General features: G+C 41.9%; 1 protein-coding gene across 1 annotated transcript in view; it reads right to left on the bottom strand.

The window, feature by feature from the left end:
• Nucleotides 1–19497, bottom strand: part of DNAH8 (dynein axonemal heavy chain 8) — a 595636-nt gene that overhangs the window by 273199 nt on the left and 302940 nt on the right. The window contains exons 36-42 of the mRNA XM_065589982.1: nt 11307–11547; nt 5182–5381; nt 4659–4812; nt 4396–4559; nt 1127–1229; nt 643–747; nt 155–316 (exon numbers count right to left, since the gene is read on the bottom strand). Of these exons, the coding sequence (XP_065446054.1) occupies nt 155–316; nt 643–747; nt 1127–1229; nt 4396–4559; nt 4659–4812; nt 5182–5381; nt 11307–11547 (1129 nt within the window). The remainder of the gene's footprint in view (nt 1–154; nt 317–642; nt 748–1126; nt 1230–4395; nt 4560–4658; nt 4813–5181; nt 5382–11306; nt 11548–19497) is intronic.

The following is a 19497-nucleotide window of genomic DNA, read 5'->3' as shown; positions in this document are numbered from 1 at the left end:
TCTGAAAACCCGGAGCGAGTGAAGGCCCCGTTGCCGCTGCCAAAGTGCCACCGAGGACCTGGTAGGGAACCGGTTCTTAGGATTTTAGGAGCTCATCACTGTATATGCATACATAGACATATATACACCCCTCCCTCCCCCACCCCGTTCTTACCTGTGCTGGGAAGTGATAAAGGAAGTTAAGCAGCTGGTATCCTGGGTCACTAATTTGATAATATGCTGCCCTGATTACACAGTGTAATGAAGACTGTTGCATGCGCAACAAATCTAGCAACCAAAGTTCTACAGGTCCTTTTGCATTCACTGGAGTGTCCAACTGAAAAATTAAATAAAGTTAAATGTACACAATTATATGTAGCTACCAAATCCCTATTATTTATTACTGTGTTATAAATGTTATATAGTTATTGTTTTGATTTTAAATATCCATAAAAATGTTACCAAATATGTAGAATTTATTCTGATACTTTTTTTTCAAATAAATCATGTAATTAAACATTAATTCATAATTAACTTAATTTAACAATCTACTTGTGTGCATTCAGCAAAAGAATGGCTTCTCATATAATAAAGATACTGAAAAAAATAAACAGTGAAACATTTTAAATTAGTGATAAATAGATTAAAAATTAGCGGTATTACTGGAATTTTCTCTCCTTCTCTTGATATGACTGCCATTATGCGATCATAATCCTTTGGGTGAAACTGCACTTCATTTATATTATCAGATACGGCAGGAAGATGTGGCTAAAAGGATAATTCAGAAAGTAATTCAATGTAAACATTTACTATTAGCAGACATACAAGAAAAATAACTATTGACTTGATCCAGCAAGGAAGTTCACAAATGGAGTTTTATACTGCACAGATTATGTAGCAGGATAATGTCATAATGCACTAAATGTAGAATTTTTAAGTTACTTTCTGTGTGTTTGTTTATTTTACAGTAAAATCTAAAGTCTGAGGAGCAGCTGAAAATCTTGCTCTGAATGAGGTTTGCCAGAAGAATTTGTTACATTTACAGTTTACTTTGCCTTTGCTTTTTGCATATTTTATTTATTTAAATATTTCTTTCAAAGCTTTTTTTGTTAGCATACTAACTTTAAAATAGTTACTCAAAACTTACCTGAATGGTGTGTGAATCACTTGCTTGTCCAAGAATTTCAAGAAGGGCAGGATCAGAGATAAAGAAGAATCTGGGAAACAGTAGCCTTTTCTTCTCTAAATATCTTAAATATTGTGGAAGATTTTTATTACAAAATGTATTCTACATGAAATTGTGAATCAGACTGTGAAATATTACATCATTTTAAAAAGCACCAGTTTCTTCATCCTTCCTACACCTATCACTTTAACGCTCAATTTACAAAAAGATTTAAGCACATGCTTGAGTACATCTCTATTCAGGAGAGCACTTTAAGCATATGCCTAATTTAAAGCACATAGTTAAGTGCTGTCCTGAATAGGGCAGCTTTCACAAATCAGGGCTTAAAATATCAAAAGCCATAGCTAACTGCCACAGTGCTATGTGCCATGGTGGACTGTTTTAAAGAAAAGTAATTTAAATCACCAATTGTAATCATGATTTAAATTGGCTATCAGGAAACATTGATTTAAATAATTTATTTGAATCCTGTTTCGCATTTGTACTTTTTAGATATTTTTCTAAAGAAACCATTAAAACTTATTGATATACAACTAAATACAGCCTTTGCACTAAATTGGTGCTTCTTTTTGCTAACCAGGAGGATATTATATTTTTATACACTTACTTAGCAATTATAGAGTTTAACATAAATTTATTCAGATTCTTAATATTTACAGTTTTTATTATGTTAGAAAATGGCAAATGACACATTTGTTATTTACTAGATTAATTTTTTACTCATGATTTGTGTCAAGTTGCATTTGGATGCAAGCTGAAGTTCCATTAATTTTTTTAAAAACAGCATTTAAAAATGTTTTTATTAGTTGAATAAAACTACCTTAAATGTGCTATATAGATTAGAAAACAGTAAGTTTATCAAAACATGTTTTGTTTTTTAACTGATTTATTAAACAAAGGAAGTATTATCTGTAGTAAGTGAATTGAACTGATTGCTTCTGGTCACCCTGTCATTCAAGACTTTAGAACTAGTAGATCTCATACTCTCACACCTCACTTTCGTGCATAGTTTGGAAGAAAAAAAAAACAGGTTTTCCTGCTTTTTCGACACCCAATCAGTTTCTCATCTTTGAACTGAACTAGTTGAAAAAACTGAAATAAAGAAAATATTCTCTCTGTGCCTACAGAAGAAGCTGCTTCTGTCAAAAGCTGGTTTGACACTTCATCCAACTCTTATTGCAGATGCTAAGTCAGTGATTTCCATTAGTTCAGTGGTCTGACTTTCTTTAAAATTTCAGCAGCTAACCCATACTGCTTGAATATTATTTTTATTTAATGTAAATGATTTAACTATAATCTATTAAGTTTAGGCCTTGATTTAGGTTGCCAATTTCAAATTTAATTTTAAATGATTTTTTTAGAAAGAAAAATCTGTTTCCATTAAAAATAAGATTTTAATTTTTTTCATAATGGAATTTTTTCCACCCTTCTATGTGCTAATGCATAGAAAGAAAGAACTGTAGTTCTCTGAGTAAATACTGTAGTATAGATTCTTGCTCTTGGGCCTAACTGGACCATCAGGGTATGTCTACACTGCAGTTAAACACCTGCAGCTGGCCTGGGTCAGCTGATTTGGACTAGTGGGCTCAGGATGTAAAGTTGTGGTGTAGACATTTGGACTCAGGCTGGAGCCCAAGTTCTGGGACCCCTTGAGAGGTGAAAGTCCCAGAGCCCCACCGCCCAAGCCCTGCGACCCTGGGTCAGCTGACATAGGTCAGCCAGGGGTGTTTAATTACTATATAGACATATCCTCAGTGTTGAGGTCAGAAACATATGGAAAGTTGTGGCTATGTCCACACTTGGAGCTAGGGGTGTGATTCGCAGCTTGTGTAGATATCCTCAAAGCATAGGCGCTGACTCCGTGGATGCTCTGGGGCTGGAGCACCCACGGGAGAAAAAATAGTGGGTGCTCTGCGCCCACCAGGAGCTAGGCTCCCCTCACCCCCCAGCCCACACCGCCTCACCCACCCCACCCCATCTCCTCCTCCCCCGCCTTGAGCGTGCCACGTCCCCGCTCCTCCGTCTACCTCCCAGCATTTCCCACCTGGCCGCTGCCAAACAGCTGTTTGCACGCTCCATGGGGGGAGGAGCGGGAATGTGGTGCACTCAGGGGAGGAGGGGGGAAGAGGCGGGGCCAGGGCGGGGATTTGGGGAAGGGGTTGGAATGTGGGTGGGAAGAGGTGGGACAGGGGTGGGGCCTAGCAACCGGGGGAAAAAGAGGAAGTCGGTACTTATGCCTCGAAGTAGTTTTCATCAAGTCAGCAAGTTAAAAACAATAGTGCAGCTGTGGCAGAATGGGTGGCAGAGAACAGTGGCACAGGCTAGTCACAAGTATGTACCTACAGCGTCCAGGCAGATTTGCACTCAGAGTGGCTATCCCATGTCACTGCTTGTTGCTGCCTGTGATACAGCGGCTAGGCTATTTTTAGTGCGCTAGCTCGATGACAGCTAGCGCGAGGATGTCTATGCAAGTTGGAAATGTCACCTCCAGCTCCAAATATAGACATACCCCAAGACTGTGGAGGTCATACACATGCCTTTCTGGCAACAAAGAATACTTATAACAGGCTCACAGGCCCCAGTTCAGCAAATCATTTAAACTGAATTCAGGACTTCAAGAGCTAACATCCTGTGTTCATTCAGTTCCTTACATCAGAATCTATGTACGATACTTCAAAGTGGGAAGGCAGTTTGGATGTCTAAACCTATCTGAAGAACTATACATACTGTAGTAACACTTTTTCCTTTGAACGTTATTAGTACAGATTCCTATTCTTGAGAGATTATCTAGCCATACCAATTGCCTAAGGAGTTTTGAATAAAATAATAAATGAAGAACAGGAGGACTTGTGGCACCTTAGAGACTAACAAATTTATTAGAGCATAAGCTTTCGTGGACTACAGCCCACTTCTTCGGAAGAAGTGGGCTGTAGTCCACGAAAGCTTATGCTCTAATAAATTTGTTAGTCCCTAAGGTGCCACAAGTCCTCCTGTTCTTCTTTTTGCGGATACAGACTAACACGGCTGCTACTCTGAAACCTTTCATAATAAATGAAGATTGCAATACTGCTCTCCTAGAGACAAACTACAATATATTACTGTATGTGACAACCGTATAAAAATAACTTCTATTTTTAAAATTTTTAGCTGTTTGATTTGTAATTAAAATAAAACATTACTGACTTTATATAAATTAATGACATAATCATGTATTTTAAAAAACTTCTTACCCTGTAAGTGATTTCTGACACACCTCCAACTGTTCATGTAAATGAGGCAGAAGCTGTCCCATAGTTTCATCTCCAACACAGCAGTTAACAACATTAGGATTCTCGTGAGCTCGTTGCATTATTTTTATCCATGATTTGTCAATGTTCTGAAAACGTTTTGCTTCCTAAGCATAATTTAAATCAACATGGTAACACATTCTCTTGTAAACTATTATTTAGTTAAGTTTTTAGAATATAAATATGAATAAGTATTATAGATTTACCTGAGGTAATTGCTTTGCAATATCTCCCCCTACAAAAACAGCTTCAAGATAAACCCATAGGTTTTGCACCACCAACCACTCTTCAATGATATCACTGGAGGTGCTCAGTTTGTATATCCAGTTCTGAATATCTTTTTTAAATGGTGTATTATATCTAAAACCAGGGATGAGAAATAAGAATAACTTGAAATTAAAGTATAAAGTAAAATATTTATAGAGGGAGTGAAACAAAATATGGATAAATTAGAGAGCAAAAATGATCTCTTTAAAACTTGAATAAACAAATTTAATTTTATTCAAATGTATCAAGAGAATAGATTGCTATACATTTGTGAGCTGAGAGAAGTTATCTGCAGTAACATTATTAATATACCAACATCCACACAAAACAATAACATTTCATCCACATTTATTGCTGATTAAGTGTCAATCTAGTAATATGGTTGCTGATTTAATTATAGTGTGTAAATTATCAGTATGTACAAAAATTAGCAAATTCACAAAAATATCACTTATGAAGTACCTGTTACTAAGTAAAGAGCCCAAGATCATTAAACTGTCCTCCATAAGTGTAATAATTTCTGCTGATTCACTTCCCTTTAACAGTAGCTCTCCTCTTGCTTTAAATGATGAAAAACTCAAATTCTGGCCTCCCCAACTTTCAATTATCTGAGACAATTTAGCTTCAATATCCTTTTCCTTTATAGCAGATATACAGATATCCTGCAAAGTAAAAAAAAATTTTAATCTTCATTATCCAGATGTGAAACCTTTCCTAATACAATAAAAGCTGTGTTATCTGGCACTTTACCAACTGGAAAGCTCTAGAAACCAGCATTTCGGGGTGCCGGATCAGGACAGTTCCCCACAAGCGACAACATGTCCCTGCTGCTCCTAGGTGGAAGAATGGCCACGGGGGCTCCATGCGCTGCCCTGCCCTGAGCGCTGGCTCCGCAGCTCCCATTGGCCGGGATCACAGCCAATGGGAGCTGTGGGGGTGGTGCCTGCGGACAGAGGCAACGTGCAGAGACACCTGGCCATGCCTCCACCTAGGAGCAGCAGGGACATGTCGCTGCTTGCAGGGAGCAGCCCGAGGTGAGCGCCGCCCGGATCCGGCACCCTGAAACCCCTCCCACACCCCAACCCCCTGCCCCGAGCCCCCTCACGCACCTAAACTCCCTCCCAGAGCCCATGCCATGCACCCTCCCATGTCCCAACACCCAGCCATGAGCCCCCTCCCACACCCAAACTCCCTCCCGTCTATTGGTAAGTATAATTTTTAGTTAACCGGAATTTTTGACTTACAGGCACCCCCCCATTCCTCCAACATGCTGGATAACAAAGCTTTTACTGTACTATATATCTAGCTTTTAATTATAATATTTAAAATAATGTATGTATGTGCAATCCAGATTTGAAATTATGCAATGTTTTAAACACATACAGTACAGAGGTGGGACAAGGCATTCTGATATTTTTTACTGCAAACTCATTGATGTTAAATGGTTTTTTTAAATGTAGGGGTATGCAGACCTCAACAAATTTGGCCTGGAAAATATGTAGCTACAGCTGCATGTCTATGGTTGCACTTTTTGGTATTGACAAGACCACAGACTTTCTAAATCTAGATTTCTACATCCTTGACAGACGATAATGTCATGTTCTGATATTTACATGAGCACTCTATCGCTTCGAGTTTAGCTTATGTTTCTGTTATAGGCAGGTGTAATTGAATTATCTTGTTCAAAGAAAGTATTAGTACAATGGCCCCACTACAAAGCATATTTAACATACGGCACTTCCAAGGTTCCAAGGTTTAAGAATCTGAACTGCCTTCCAAAATCTGAGAAGGATGAGGTGTGGAGCATGCTTCCAGAAGTCTTAAAAGAGCAACACTCTGATGCGGAAACTATAGAACCCGAACCATCAAAAAAGAAAATCAATCTTCTGCTGGTGGCATTTGACTCAGGTGATGAAAATGAACATGCGTCAGTCCACACTGCTTTAGATTGTTATCGAGCAGAACCCATCATCAGCTTGGATGCATGTCCTCCCAACCTTCTCCTTTCATTTCCTACTTTAAAGCCCCTCTCATTAATCATGCCAGTCTTGATTCCAGAAGAGTAATACCACAGATACTCAAGTAGAGTCCATCAGTTGAGAAGTATCTTCTTTCTGTAAATACCTCCCAATGGTAGAGCATCCCAAAACCTACCTGATATCATCAATCTTTGAGCCATCTGTTGATCTTCATTCTTTTGTCATGCTTTCACCCACGTTCTCTAGGGACTGAAAGTATTCCACAGAAGATCACTAAGCTTCCACTTCTTTAAGTGTCTTTGTAGCAGGGAGGTTACCCCACTCCTGCCTGGAAGGGCTTAAAATAGCCCTGGCAGAGGGCTGCAGCTCTAAAAGCTGGGTTGATTGGGGAAGTAGCCACAGCTGGGCCATGCCCCAATCAGGCCACAGATGGCCTGTATAAAAAGGCTGGGAGCCAGGAGCTCAGTAGTCTCTCTCTGCCTTCAGAGGGAGAAGGGCCTGGCTGCAGTGAGCGGACACAGGGTACCTGAGTGGAGCAGGGCTGGGGAAAGGCTGGGGAGCTCCAGCCTGAATAGCCCCAGGCTGTGGCCTAGTAGAAGCCAAGGGGTACTGGGGGATGCAGAGGGCAGCCCATGGGTAGACCAAGGCAGCAGGTCCAAACCCAACCTTACCTGTGATGAGTGGCCTATACTGCAGTCTGCCCCAGGGAGCGGGGGCTAGTTGGTGACTGGCAGTGGCCTTATTCTGAGGTGAGGTAGGGATAGTGGGTGGGGGTTTCCTGGGGAGGGGAAACTCTAATACTAAGGGGTGTACTGCCAGGGGGCAGCACCCCAGATAAAAGGGCACTGGGGTCCGGGAGGGACACGGAGCCAGTAGAGGACAGGCGGACCACTGGCCTGCAGAGGGTGCTCCAGGATGCTGGAAGAGCTAATTCCCAGAAGTCACCAGCAGGAGGCACCACAGGGGTGAGTCCGCTCCTCTACAGTCTTACCCAGCCAAGTGTAGTCATCCTTAATCCATTTCAGTGGGAATCTAGCAGTATCATTCATTCCGATATGCAGCACAATCAATGGATTTCCGCCCACTCCCAGCAGAATTCCTTTCAGCATAATGTCCACATCTCAATCCTTGCTCCTGGCATACACCACGTGCACAGCAGAAATATTTTCCCTCAGCGGTAGCCATTGGGGCAGCTCGAGTGCCCTCTCCTGCTGCACACTGCTGGCATTGGTATAAATGGTCCAGCCAATCCAAAGCCCCCTCAGTTCCTTCTTTCCAGGAACTCCAATGCAGAGGAATAAGAGGGTGAGTCATAGAATGGACACGTACAACACATCTCACAGATCAACAGTTATGAAAGGTTAGTAGCTGTTTTTTCTCCTTTGAGTGATTGCACATGTGCATTCTACTCTTGGTGACTCCCAAACAGGTAAATAGGCAGAGGGATTGGAGTTCATGTAGAGACAAGCTACAGTACAGCTCAACCAAATCTGGTATCATCTCATGAGTATTGAGTGATGGTGTAATGGGAGGAGAAAGTGTGCATGGATGGCCAGGTTACTGCTTTGCAAATGTCCAGGATAGGAATCTGTGCTAGGAATGCCACTGAGGACAGTGCCAATCTTATGGAGTTGGCAGTCAGTTTGTCTGGCAGCCTGTCAGATCATAACGTGGATACAAGAAGTTATCCAAGATTAAATTCTCTGTGTGGATTGGAAGACTTTTCATTCTGTCCGCTCAGGCCACAAACAGTTGGGTGGTCTGTTTGGCCCTGTCTATGTAGAACATCAGTGCTTGTCTAACGTCCAATGTGTGTAGCCATTGCTCGTCTGTATTTGCAGGTGGTTTGGGGTAAAATACAAGTAAATTGATTGATATGAAAATTTGAAACTTAGAGAGAAACCTTGGATGAGGGTGTAAATACACCTTATCTTTAAAGAAGACTGTGTACAATGGTTCAGATGTGAGGGTGCACAGTTCAGAGACCCTTCTGGTAGAAGTAACAGCAATTAGGAAAACCACCTTCCACAAAAAGTGTAGTAAGGAGCACATTGCTAGAGGCTCAAATGGTGATCCCATAAGTTTAGACAAAATTAAGTTCAAGTCCCAAGGGAAAACGTGCTTCTTTAGTTGAGAGTACAATCTTTCCAGGCAGGGACTGATGAAGCCTACATGTTTAAATGGTTAATCTTACTGAAGGTGTGGAAACATGACCAGGTGGCCACTGCATCTTTCTCTCTCTCTCTCTCTGTACGTTATATATTAATCTTCAATTACTTTGAATAAATAAGCACGAATTTTCAAGGGGAAAAAGGGTTTCTACCTTTGAAAGCATCTGAAATGCACCAAATTAGCCATCTAATAACAAACTGCAATGTTTCTTCTGTTTTTCTTTGCTTGTTTTTCATTTGTTTATGATGGGTATATAGACCAAGAGAAGTGGAGATTTTTCTGAATTGGGTACTACATTCAATGTTGATTTTTAGACCTTTGACATCAAGAGTATGCGAAAAGAGTGGAAGTTTTTTGTTTCGTTTTTTTTTGTTTTTTGTTTTTGTTTGGTTTTTAAAGGGTTGGGGGGGGGTTGATAGTGGGAAAAAATTATGGGAAAATAATTTTTTGTAACTGGGTTTATTTTGGGAATAAAGAATTAACTCTCAGTACATCTTTGTCCTCATGAAGAGGTGCACATCTGCTGTTCCCCAATAAGACCTTAACTTCTGAAAACTCTCTTTGCTGAAATGATTGAAAGGAGATAAGCCTTTTAAAAAATCTAAGGGCACTTCTGACAAGGAATCAAAGGGATGCTTCATCTGAGTTTTTAATATAAGATTTTGATCTCAAGTGGGAATTCTCCTCATTGGTGTAGAGATTAGAAGTGAGGCAGCTCCAAGAATTCTTATGTCCGGAAGAAAGGAAAATCCTGCGCCCACTTGCATTTCTAGTGAGCTGGAAATTATGAGGATTTTGGCTCATATTAAGACTTACGATAAGAATTTAAAACAAAATATAGAAAGAAGAAAAAGCTTTGCCCTTGCCTTGACTGGATCCTTATATGTTAATGACTTAGCTCTCTCTATATATACAGCCTTACGTATAGACCAGGCCCTAGGAATACTTTCTCCAGGCTAAGGATGTGATAAAAGCATCTGAATAACCTATTTTAATTATTACCTCTCAAATCTCATGTAGCTAGATTTAATTTCTTAGGACTCAGCAGTATGTTGGTGCAAGGGACCATCACTGACAGATGTGAGATCGAATGACATTGCACCCTGTGGCCACCAGCTTCTGAATCCTGTTCTCTGATAGAAATAAATGTACTTCCCAGAAGTAATATTGACCATATGGTGTCATTCTGCTCTTGGTAATGACAAATCCATGTTGCTTCAGAACAGAATCTGAGCTGTGGGATGCAGCTTTGTGAGCCTTTTCCAGGAATGATGCTCTGAGCAGGCAGTCTCAACATGGGTATATATGACCCTTTTTGCCAGAGGAAAACAGTGTTAACTAGCACTTTGGAAGACACTTTTGAAGATAGATGGGCAGCCAGACCAAGGAAAAGCAGCACACTAACAACATTGTCTGTTGCATGCGAAGCCAAGACATCTCCTATGGGAGGTTCATGCAGTGCATTGGTAGGGGTTCTTCAAATCAAGGCTAGAGAAAAATTTAAAAAATCCTTTTGAGAATAGCTACTACAGTGAAATTTAGGGTCTCCAACTTGAACTGTAGCTTCTAGAAAAAAAATCTACTTAAGAATTTCAAATTGAGTGCTCCTCAGTTTTTTGAGCCCTTGGGCATCAGGGTGGGAATGGAATACACTCCTAAGCCTTCTTGTTGCCTGCAAAATCAATTACCTCAGTTTGAAGCAGATTATATATTTTAGTCTTCATACTTTTGTATTTTGATTGGCTGGAGGATGAAAGAGATGTTTTGGAGTTGCATTTAATTCAAAATAGGACAGGTTGTAGATCTCTGGCTAAGATTCTTTAATTTGTTTTGTGATGTAGTATTGAACGAACATACTAAAATTTCACTTAGGAAGAAAAAATTAAATGCAGAAATACAAAATGGGAAATAATTGGCTTTGCAGAAAAAGATCTGAGGATTTTACTGGATCACAAACTGAACATGAGTCAACAAGGCGATGCACTTGTGAAAAAAGCAAATGTCATTCTGGGGTGCATTATCAAGGGCATTATATGTAAGACATAAGAGGTAACTATTCCACTCTACTCAGCACTGGTGAGGCCTCAGCTGGATTAGTATGTCAAATTTTAAGAGTCCAGAGGAGAGCAACAAACATGATAAAAAGTTCAGGAAAGGTTTAAAAACCTGGGTATGTTTAGTCAGAGATGATCTAGGTATACCTGGACCTGCTTCAGCAAAGAGGGGATTTGACTAGATGACCTCTTGAGGTCACTTCCAGCCCTACATTTCTATGATTCTATAATGTACAACAACTATTTAACATACCATGCATTGTTTCAGAATAGTGTTTGATTTCATAGTCAAAAAGTCCTTAAATATAATTTTTATACAAGTAATATTTTGTTCTTTCCTGAAAATATAAATTGAAGGATCAAAAGTAATGTGTGTACTTACCTCAATATCATCCTTATGTTTAAGAAGTGGTGCTTCCATGATGTTTCGAAGACAAAAAGAATCTGATTCCACATCAAATTGATGTCCTGTTGTTTCAGCAATGCGATTCCAATGTCTCTGCTTCATTGCTTTATTAGTCATCATTTCCAACAAAGGACATGACTCACTAAAATCATCTATTCTTTTCTTGAGGTCTAAAAACGCTTGCCAGTTTTTAAGTCCTTTGGGAAGTTTGCGGCACCTTTAATTCAGTAAATAATAATAATTGATACAGTAGTACACTTCTTATATTGTTGATTTAATATTTTATCAAAAAGGATCTTGAAATATTTTTATGTATATTTGAAAAAAATAGGTGGTTTAAAACCGACACCATTGTTTCACCAAAACTATTTTCTCAGTAACAATGGCTGAAAAATTAGTCTGCTGACATATCAATTTCATTTAAATAGTGTACCAGTGATATCCGTGCAGGGCAGGCTCTAGGGACCAGCGTTCCAAGCATGTGCTTGGGGCGGCACTTTTCAAGGGGCGGCACTCCAGCTTTTTTTCCTGTGGCTTCGGCGGCGGCACTCTGGCTTTTTTTTTTTTTTTGCTTGGGGTGGCAAAAAACCTGGAGCCGGCCCTCTATCAGTGTCTATCTTTCCTGCAAAAATCATTGTAATCACTGTTCTAAAAAGCATACTGTTATCCCTTCAATCCCACTCTCACACAGGTGGTGGATTAAACAGAACTCCAAGAAAGTAATCTTCTAATGCAAATGCAAGATTTATTATCTGATAATTTTCTCTTAGCCATTTCTCCCCTCATTCATTACTAATGGATTAATTTGAAATTTGGAGAGAGATCAATATAATTGCGGAATGCTTCAGAGCAGATAGGGGGCTGCAGACAGGGGAGTTTGACAGAGGGAGGCTTACGATGGTTAGGAAGACCCACAACACCTGTGCCAGCACTGCTTCTGTCTCCTCCACCTGCACCTGTAGCCAGACAGAGCGCCTGAGCATGGATGCTTCTACCCAGATCCTGGTGTGGTTTTGCAGCGACTGTAACTTGCAATTTCCACTTACTGATATCCAGGCTGGGGGGGGGGGGGCGGGGGCATCCAATGTGAAAGGTGCCTGCTGGTGGAATCTCTCAGGCAGCAGGTGGGAGAGCTACAGGAGGAGGTGGCTAGGTTGAGGAGCATCCGAATCCACGAGCAATTCCTGGACAGTGTCCATGTGGAGACAGCGGAGGTAGCTGTCCCAGTACACAGGACTGCTGACACACCACTAGTGGAGGAGGAGATGGCTCAGGGTGGACACTGGCAGCTGGTTACTTCTGGCAGCAGGCAGAGCTCCACTCCTGCTCCGAACCCTCTCGCCATGGTAATAGGTAACCATTATGCTCTTCTTGATACAGGAGAGAAGGAATCACCCCCTACAGTAAAGGAGGAGAAGCCTTGTACTCCTAAGGCTGGGAGGTCTGCTGCCACCACTGCGAATAGGAAACGTAGGGTAGTGGTGGTCGGAGACTCTCTGCTGAGGGGGACGGAGGCGCCCATCTGTCGTCCTGACATTTCATCTCGGGAGGTATGCTGCGTGCCGGGGTCCCGTATCCGAGATGTTACGGAGGGATTGTCGAGGATTATTCAGCCCTCTGACTACTACCCCATGCTACTCATCCATGTGGGCACAAATGATACTGCGAGGTGTGACACTGATTGGATCAAGAGTGACACAGGACTCTGGGAGTACAGGTTAAGGAGTTTGGAGCACAGGTGGTATTCTCTTCGATTCTTCCTGTCAAAGGTAGGGGCCCGGGCCGAGACAGATGCATTATGGAGGTGAATGCCTGGCTGCGAAGATGGTTTTGCCAGGAGGGCTTTGGCTTCCTCAACCATGGGATGCTATTTGAGGAAGGACTGCTAGGCAGAGATGGCGTTCACCTTTCGAGGAGGGGAAAGACCCTATTTGGGCACAGACTGGCTAATCTAGTGAGGAGGGCTTTAAACTAGGTTCGACGGGGACAGGTGAACAAAGACCACAGGTAAGTGGGGAAGATGGAGACCTGGGAGATGGGTCAGAAACAAGAGGGAGTGTGGGCTAGAAAGGAGGGTCAGGGCAAAACTGGGAGGCAAGATCAAACCAGTATCTTAGATGCTTATATACAAATGCAAGAAGTATGGGTAATAAGCAGGAAGAACTGGAAGTGCTAATAAATAAATACAACTATGACATTGTTGGCATCACTGAAACTTGATGGGGTAATACACATGATTGGAATGTTGGTGTGGATGGGTACAGCTTGCTCAGGAAGGATAGATGGGAGAAAGGGAGGAGGTGTTGCCTTATATATTAAAAATGTACACACTTGGACTGAGGTGGAGATGGACATAGGAGATGGAAGTGTTGAGAGTCTCTGGGTTAGGCTAAAAGGTGGGGGGGGAAGGGAGATGTCATGCTAGGAGTCTACTACAGGCCACCTAACCAGGTGGAAGAGGTGGATAAGGCTTTCTTTAAACAACTAACAAAAACATCAAAAGCCCAAGATTTGGTGGTGATGGGGAACTTCAACTATCCAGATATATGTTGGGAAAATAACACAGCGGGGCAAAGACTATCCAATAAGTTCTTGGACTGCATTGCAGACAACTTTTTATTTCAGAAGGTTGAAAGAGCTACTGGGGGGAAGCTGTTCTAGACTTGATTTTAACAAATAGGGAGGAACTCGTTGAGAATTTGAAAGTAGAAGGCAGCTTGGGTGAAAGTGATCATGAAATCATAGAGTTTGCAATTCTAAGGAAGGGTAGAAGGGAGTACAGCAAAATAGAGACAATGGATTTCAGGAAGGTGGATTTTGGTAAGCTCAGAGAGCTGATAGGTAAGGCCCCATGGGAATCAAGACTCAGGAGAAAAACAACTGAGGAGAGTTGGCAGTTTTTCAAAGGGACACTATTAAGGGCCCAAAAGCAAGCTATTCCACTGGTTAGGAAAGATAGAAAATGTGACAAAAGACCACCTTGGCTTAACCACGAGATCTTGCATGATCTAAAAAATAAAAAGGAGTCATATAAAAAATGGAAAGTAGGACAGATTACAAAGGATGAATATAGGCAAACAACACAGGAATGCAGGGGCAAGATTAGAAAGGCAAAGGCACAAAATGAGCTCAAACTAGCTATGGGAATAAAGGGAAACAAAAAGACTTTTTATCAATACATTAGAAGCAAGAGGAAGACCAAGGACAGGGTAGGTCCACTGCTCAGTGAGGAGGAAGAAACAGTAACAGGAAACTTGGAAATGGCAGAGATGCTTAATGACTTCTTTGTTTCAGTCTTCACCGAGAAGTCTGAAGGAATGCCTAACATAGTGAATGCTAATGGGAAGGGGGTAGGTTTAACAGATAAAATAAAAAAAGAACAAGTTAAAAATCACTTAGAAAAGTTAGATGACTGCAAGTCACCAGGGCCTGATGAAATGCATGCTAGAATACTCAAGGAGCTAATAGAGGAGGTATCTGAGCCTCTGGCTATTATCTTTGGAAAATCATGGGAGACGGGAGAGATTCCAGAAGACTGGAAAAGGGCAAATATAGTGCCCATCTATAAAAAGGGAAATAAAAACAACTCAGGAAACTACAGACCAATTAGTTTAACTTCTGTGCCAGGGAAGATAATGGAGCAATTAATTAAGGAAATCATCTGCAAACACTTGGAAGGTGGTAAGGTGATAGGGAATAGCCAGCATGGATTTGTAAAGAACAAATCGAGTCAAACCATTCTGATAGCTTTCTTTGATAGGATAACGAGCCTTCTGGATAAGGGAGAAGCGGTGGTATACTTAGACTTTAGTAAGGCATTTGATATGGTCTTGCATTATATTCTTATCGATAAACTAGGCAAATACAATTTAGATGGGGCTACTATAAGGTGGGTGCATAACTGGCTGGATAACCGTACTCAGAGAGTCGTTATTAATGATTCCCAATCCTGCTGGAAAGGTATAACAAGTGGGGTTCCGCAGGGGTCTGTTTTGGGACCGGCTCTGTTCAATATCTTCATCAACGACTTAGATATTGGCATAGAAAGTACGCTTATTAAGTTTGCAGATGATACCAAACTGGGAGGGATTGAAACTGCTTTGGAGGAGAGGGTCATAATTCAAAATGATCTGGACAAATTGGAGAAATGGTCTGAGGTAAACAGGATGAAGTTTAACAAAGACAAATGCAAAGTGCTCCACTTAGGAAGGAAAAATCAGTTTCACACATACAGAATGGGAAGAGACTGTCTAGGAAGGAGTACGGCAGAAAGAGATCTAGGGGTTATAGTGGACCACAAGCTAAACATGAGTCAACAGTGTGATGCTGTTGCAAAAAAAGCAAATGTGATTCTGGGATGCATTAACAGCTGTGTTGTGAGCAAGGCATGAGAAGTCATTCTTCCGCTCTACTCTGCGCTGGTTAGGCCTCAACTGGAGTATTGTGTCCAGTTCTCGGCACCGCATTTCAAGAAAGATGTGGAGAAATTGGAGAGGGTCCAGAGAAGAGCAACAAGAATGATTAAAGGTCTTGAGACCATGACCTATGAAGGAAGGTTGAAAGAATTGGGTTTGTTTAGTTTGGAAAAGAGAAGACTGAGAGGGGACATGATAGCAGTTTTCAGGTATCTAAAAGGGTGTCATAAGGAGGAGGGAGAAAACTTGTTCACCTTAGCCTCTAAGGATAGAACAAGAAGCAATGGGCTTAAACTGCAGCAAGGGAGGTTTAGGTTGGACATTAGGAAAAAGTTCCTAACTGTCAGGGTGGTTAAACACTGGAATAAATTGCCTAGGGAGGTTGTGGAATCTCCATCTCTGAAGATATTTAAGAGTAGGTTAGATATATGTCTATCAGGGATGGTCTAGACAGTATTTGGTCCTGCCACGAGGGCAGGGGATTGAACTCAATAACCTCTCAAGGTCCCTTCCAGTCCTAGCATCTATGAATCTATGAATATGAATCTATAATCCTTCAACTCATTCAATCAGTAATATTCTTCCAAAGCTGTAGAAATATTTCAGCAACTTATTAGTAGCATTAAGACATATAACTTGGTATATTATAGCTAATTGTCAAGCTACTATATGTCTAATTCTCCCTTTAGGGAAAAAAAATCTGTTATGAATTGTATTCCAGTTGTTTTACCAGATTAGACTGATGAGAGGAGAACAGGGCCGCCCGGGGCGGGGTGGGGGGGGGGGGCGAGGCAAGTGGGGCAATTTGCCCCGGGCCCCACAGGGGCCCCGCAAGCCCTGGCCGAGAATCCCTTTCTTCACCCGGCGGCGGTCCAGGTCTTCGGCGGCATTTCGGCGGCGGGGCGGCCCTTCAGTCACTCCGTGTCTTCGGCAGCACTGAAGGGCCCCCCGCCGCTGAAATGCCGCCACCGCAGATTCGGTGTGCCGCCTGGTGAGTACAAGCTCCCCTGCTTTGCCCCAGGCCCCCTGAATCCTCTGGACGGCCCTGGAAGAGAACCTGCTAGCAGAAAGAAAATTAGGTAAGAGATTCTGCAGCACATGTTCTCGTCTGACTAATAGGAAGTAGTGAGCAGTGAATCACATAAGTAGAAAAGAAAACAGTAGTTTTAAGTATTAGACTAGTATAATAGATAGAAGTGGAAGTGTCCCCCCATATAAAACCAGAGCTTTGGAATTTAAAGAATCATTTGGGAACCAACCCACTAATACCCTCCTACCAAAGGATGGCCTGTTGAAGAATGGAAACCTATTTTGCAAGTGTTCCTCAAACTATTTCCAACAATGCCAATAGAGACTTGTATATGGAGTCTCAATTTCTTCTCCAGAAATATTTCCCAGATATCTAGCATAGTAACTGGTGCAGGATTTTAACATCTTGCCTAAAGCAATTTGTGGCCCTAAGGCCCTGACATTTTGGATGGAATGATATGTGCAGAGAACAATTAGTGTCTGCACTCTATGTTTGAGTTATAGTTTTAGCTTTCTAGGGATGTCACTTGTGTCACATTATTGCTGTAGCTGTGTTGTCCCAGGATATGAGGGAGACAAGGTGGGTGAAATAATATCTTTTATTGGACCAACTTCTGTTAGTAGAGAGGACAAACTTTTGAACTTCACAGAGCTCTTCATACCTGGAAAAAGTAATCAGTGTCCAAGCTAAATACAAGGTGGGACAGACTGTTAAGCATCAGGGGTTCACACATGGTGTAGGAGCCCTTTTAAATTGAAGTGCGCAGTTAACACCTCTGCAGTCATAGGACAACGGAGGGTTAGTAGACAGCCGGGTGTGTTATACACACTTTTGTAATGGGTCATAAAACCAGTGTTAACACCTTCCAAGGTGCGTGATGAATGTAAGAATTTTTGGTTATATTTTTATGATCCATATGTGCACCTTAGTTTAGCCGATCACTATGTATTTGTCACAGGGTGGAGCTTCTTTCCACCTTCCAAGCACAAACTGCCACTCCCAATCTCCTTGAGGATGGTTTATTTTCTTAAAACAGGCAAGTAAACAAACAGAAAACAGTATTTTAACTCTCTCCTTTGTCTCAGACTTCAGGGCCACTTCTTAGAGGGATCTCTGGCGCTCCTCTCCTGACAGCTTCTCAGTTTTAATCAGCTGTTCTCCCTTCGTGGAGCAGCAGCCCCAGAGCTGCTTCCCCAGCCACCTGGCCCCTTCCTCCAGAGACACACCATTGGACTTAGCTCCACTCCACTATGGCTTCTCTTTCACAGGCACAGCCTGTCTCAATCACCCTCTCCTCCTTCATTCCCTGCCCTTTAAAACCTCAGGTATAGCCCAACCACCTTTAATTGTCTGGATTGGGCTCACCTCTTCTAAGACAAGGGAGCTTAGTCCAGCTCTACTCACAGGGACCAGGTACTCTGTGACAGTATTTCTATAACACTGAGCATAAAAGGGAGAGAGGCATGACTGGTGTCATGTATGCAATCTGGCGCCACATCTACACTAGAAGTGCTACAGAGGTTCTTCTGATGAAGATGCTCTACACTGACGGGAAGAGCTCTCCCGTCAGTTTAATTGCTCCACCTTCCAAAAGAGCTGGTAGCTATGCTGGCGGGAGAAGCTCTCCTGCCGACATAGCGCTGTCTACACCGGCGCTTAGATGGGTATAACTTATATTGCTCAGCCGTGTGATTATTCACATCCCTGAGTGACTTAAGTTATTGTGACACTCTGTATCTTGGGGGAACACCCTGCATCCCCATGTTCATCCTTATAATATGATTGTGTGGTATCCAATGCAAAGTTTGTCATGTTGGGTGTCTTCGGAAGGCTCATGATGCACTGAGCATTGTTGCTATAGTAATGTTATAGGCTGTAATTTCATGTATATAGTTATGAGGCTGAAAATGTGTCCTCATGGCTTAAAACAAGCCCAGGCAAAACTCTCCAGGAACAGAGTGGCAGTTCACACCTCATCAGGGCATGTATGGGACAAACCCAGCCCAGCCTCACAGGAACAAAGGACACTGGCATGGGCAGCAACAAAGGATCTGTTGGACTCTCCAGTGAGTCACCCATGGCTTGAATAATCTCTTCCTTAGTTGAGGTGTCTGTGTTGATATGAAGATCTTCTGCTTCCTGGATGTTTGCTTTGTCTTTAGGTGGCTCCCTGTTCAGCAATTCTTTGAAATGCTCTGTCCAGCACTTTTCTTGTTCTTTTTCGGTTGTTAGTAGGTGACCTTGTTTGTTCCTGATGAGAGTATTTGTCAGAGTCTGCTATTTACCACTGATAAGCCGCATCATTTTGTAGACGGTTCCTTGATCACCACAAGCAGCTACATCCTCTGCTTGTGTTGCCAGATTATCAATACAATGCCATTTGTCCGCTCTCACAAGGCGTTTGAGCTTCCGGTGTGCCTTGCTATACTGCTTATAGTATTTGTCCTTTAGCTTCTGGGATTTTGTATCTAAAACTTTTGTCTTCAGAGCTCGTCTGGTTTCTATGGCGTTGCATGTGCTGGGTGTAATCCACTCCTTCCTTCTCTTCTGCCTGTAGCCTAGACAGGCTTCACTACTCTATTTATAAATTGCTGTTACTTTGTCCCACTTCTTGTTGATATCCTCATCTGCATTCCCCTCCTCTTCATCAAGGTCTGCAAGTGCTTGAAACCTGTTCGTTAACTGCAGAACGAAGGCTTTCTGTATTTCAAGGGACTTTAGC

Source organism: Chrysemys picta, chromosome 3 (genome assembly GCF_011386835.1).
Source record: "Chrysemys picta bellii isolate R12L10 chromosome 3, ASM1138683v2, whole genome shotgun sequence".
Taxonomy (NCBI): Eukaryota; Metazoa; Chordata; order Testudines; family Emydidae; genus Chrysemys; species Chrysemys picta.
The sequence above is the reverse complement of the archived record's forward strand: the minus strand, read 5'-3'. Positions and strand labels throughout refer to the sequence as shown.